Source organism: Aplysia californica, unplaced genomic scaffold (assembly GCF_000002075.1).
Source record: "Aplysia californica isolate F4 #8 unplaced genomic scaffold, AplCal3.0 scaffold00887, whole genome shotgun sequence".
Lineage (NCBI taxonomy): Eukaryota > Metazoa > Mollusca > Gastropoda > Aplysiida > Aplysiidae > Aplysia > Aplysia californica.
Genome location: NW_004798157.1, coordinates 188,570 through 191,685, shown reverse-complemented (window position 1 = coordinate 191,685; position 3,116 = coordinate 188,570). Strand labels below are relative to the sequence as shown.

The following is a 3,116-nucleotide window of genomic DNA, read 5'->3' as shown; positions in this document are numbered from 1 at the left end:
GTGTGTGTGTGTGTGTGTGTGTGTGTGTTCGCCTGTCGTAGCCATAAATCTTCTTGTCATCGTTCGATCGTCAGCGCTAGAGAAAAGCCAACATGCATAGACTAATAGTAGCAGGCCAACTGATCTATATTTGTATCGAGTAAGCTTCTAAACTCAAACTAAAATAAGCATGCACATATATTCTTGTTGAAAGAAACAAAATACTCTTAAAAGGTCACGCGCTAAACCGAAAACTAAAATTTTGCGGTGTCATACAGAGGCTCGCAATGCATACAGTGGAGTCCGCCTAAAGTGAACACGCTTTATAAGAACAATCGGTTTAATGCGGTGTTCACACATACAGGAGTAGAGTCGACGAGCAATTCCCGAAAAAGATAAAGCCAAATTCGGGTTTAATCGCGACGAGCATCTGGCCATGACTGTTGACGTTATTGTGTTGGTGAGCACTCGGGGAGACGCTCGCCGAGCAATAATTTAGGGCGGCGAGCATAGCTCCGAGTGTCTCGCCGAGCAATTAGTTTGAATCCTGGCCGCTCGCAGAGCTAAGAAACATAGCGGCCGAGTAAAATTACACACGCCGACAAACTCGCCGATCATGCTGACGATCTTACCACCCGTCGCCGAGTTAGTCGGCGTCCAGTGCTATAACATATAAAGAGGGGGGGGGAGGGGAAGTGTTTGTGTTCATTCCTTCAACATGTCTCACATGACACAGACGATGGATGTGTTCTTTATGTAAACATATTGTGCCCTTTCAGTTGTGCTGGTGCAAGAAGAGGAGAAGACGGGGAAGAGGAGGAGGAACTGTTGGTTTAGACTATGGCTGATAAGAAGACCCCCGTTTGGACAGTTTGAGAACCTGAAGGCTGAACTGCAAGTTGAATATGTTGCATCCTTCAGGAACTTCCTCAGAGTTTCTCCACTTTTCCCAAAATCTGGTGGAGAAAATTGGCCCCACCATCCACAAGGCAAGCAGTTTCTAGAGGCAGTCACTGGAATCTGGCATCAAGCTGGCTGTCAATCTTCGATACCTGGCTACAGGAAATAGTTACAAATCTCTACAGTATGGCTTCAGACACGAAGGTCGCCGTGAAATGGCGCATGCTCGTCGTGTCAACTTTTGCACGCCGTGCTTGAGTAACTCAGACTCCCAGTGCAAGATTTTTGCATCGTGAGCAATAATTTAACCCGTAGATTATGAAATTTAACTCGGCTACCATTCAGATCTCGTCGGCGTGTCATTGTCACCCGGCAACGTAATCAACTTTGCACGCCGAGCTATTTCTGACACTCCTCGAGTCCTCCCCGAGTTTTCCCCAAGCGAGTATTTGACTCGGCGACTTATTTTGTGCTCGGCGGAAATTTTAAGCATGTTTGAAAATTTCGGCAAGCTTCCCGAGTAATAATTTCACACGGTGAGCATGAAATGTTACTCGGGGAGTGAGGCTGATTGTTCGGCAAAGTGTATCCAGAGTTGCCCCGACCTACTGGACTTTGAAATTTTGGCTTTCTCGGCTTCGTTACTCCTCTATGTGTGAACACCGCATAAGTGAAAGATATTCTATGGTCCAGATTGAAATGTTAAAATAGTGCATAAAATGAACCAGTTTCATGAGGAAAGAACGTCCAAAATGAGTGAAAGCGAAGAACGGACCGACCGTGTCACTGTCGCCATGCTGTAAAAATATAATTCTTTGCCTCGGGCATCGGCAGACAATCCCAGCTCGGCGTTTTTCTAGGCCTCCATACTACCAACATGGTTAAACTGAACCTCGGATAAAGTGAACACCTTCTTCTGGTCCCAAAGAGTTCCATTTAAACGGACTCCACTGGTTTTTTTAATCCCCCTGACTAAGCGTACATTCTCCAGACAGGCGTTTTAAAAAGTAGTCTGCATCCTGCTGAACTGTTTTCATTCACTCGTTCACCCCACTAGCCAACGGCCGACGTCACAAAGCTCGCGCAAAGATCTATCAGTTGCTTCCAGGCAAGGAGGAAGTTATAGCTATACAGTTAGTTCTAAGGTCCTTGGTTGCTTTGCTCACCGTCTGTGATTCGCTTTTGAGTTGAGAGATTTGAACGAAAACCTAGCAGTCACGATGCCTGTACAGAAGGTGAAGGATTTTCTGGGTTTTTCTATGAACCTGTACGTTTTTGAGAAAAAGCCGCAGTACTTTGGTGGGGCTTTGTTTAATCACGACATGATGGAAAATATGCCGGTGAGTTGATTTTTTTAGAATCCCTCGTCTTCCTTTTCCTCCATCCCCTCCTATCCTCCTCCTCCAACTACTCTGATACTCCTCCCTTTACTTCAGCGACTACTCTCCTTCTTCTCTTTCTTGTCTTCCTCTTCCTCTTCCAGCTCCTCATCCTCCTCTTTCTCTTCCTCTATTTTCTTATTCATGTAGTACTCATTTTCCTCAACCCCCTTTACCTCCTCCCCTCCTCTTCATTTTTCTTGAAAAGCACAAACATATTAATATTATACTGAGACGAAGAGTTTACTGTAACAGCCATTTACATAAGATGTTCTACGTTTTACCATCTACGACTCTATCCATACTCTATGTCCTCCTCCTTCCACTCCTCCTCCTTCAACGCCTCCTCCTCCTTCTCCCCCTTCTCCTCTTTTTCTTCCACCATCTCTTCCTCCTTCCACTCCCACTCCTCCTCTTCTTTTTCTTCCTCCTCTTCTTTCCGCTCCCCCTCCCACTCTCCCTCCTCCGGTTCCTCCACGACCACACGCATCCTCCCCTCCGTACCACATACCAATCCTTCTTGTTGTTTTTGCAGGATACAATAAGGCTATACAAGAGACCGTCACATCAAAGATTGTTTACTAGAAGAGAATCTTTGGTCACATGAACTACGGCTACAATTGATCGTTATCACACCTATTCTATTTATAACCATCGCCAAGGCTTGCCTTTTGCTTGGCCAAAAAACAAACTGATAATACATGCAGCCCTGAAACCCTGTGCATTGACTTCGTGTTTCATTTTTTTGACTGGTTTGGTGTGTGTGCGTGTGTGTGTGTCATATATCCGAAACAAGCATCGATGAACATGGTTCTCCATTCATGTCTCCGCTTGAATGCACTAAACACCCCCCCCCCC

General features: G+C 45.6%; 2 protein-coding genes across 2 annotated transcripts in view; one reads left to right on the top strand and one right to left on the bottom strand.

The window, feature by feature from the left end:
• The window catches only part of LOC118478729 (sulfotransferase 6B1-like), a gene marked incomplete in the record, with an annotated part of 32,984 nt that overhangs the window by 7,520 nt on the left and 22,348 nt on the right, over window positions 1–3,116 (bottom strand).
• LOC101863387 (amine sulfotransferase) overlaps window positions 1,720–3,116 on the top strand; it is a 9,109-nt gene continuing 7,712 nt past the window's right edge. The window contains exon 1 of the mRNA XM_005110420.3: window positions 1,720–2,219. Within this exon, the coding sequence (XP_005110477.1) occupies window positions 2,100–2,219 (120 nt within the window). The 5' untranslated portion in view covers window positions 1,720–2,099. The remainder of the gene's footprint in view (window positions 2,220–3,116) is intronic.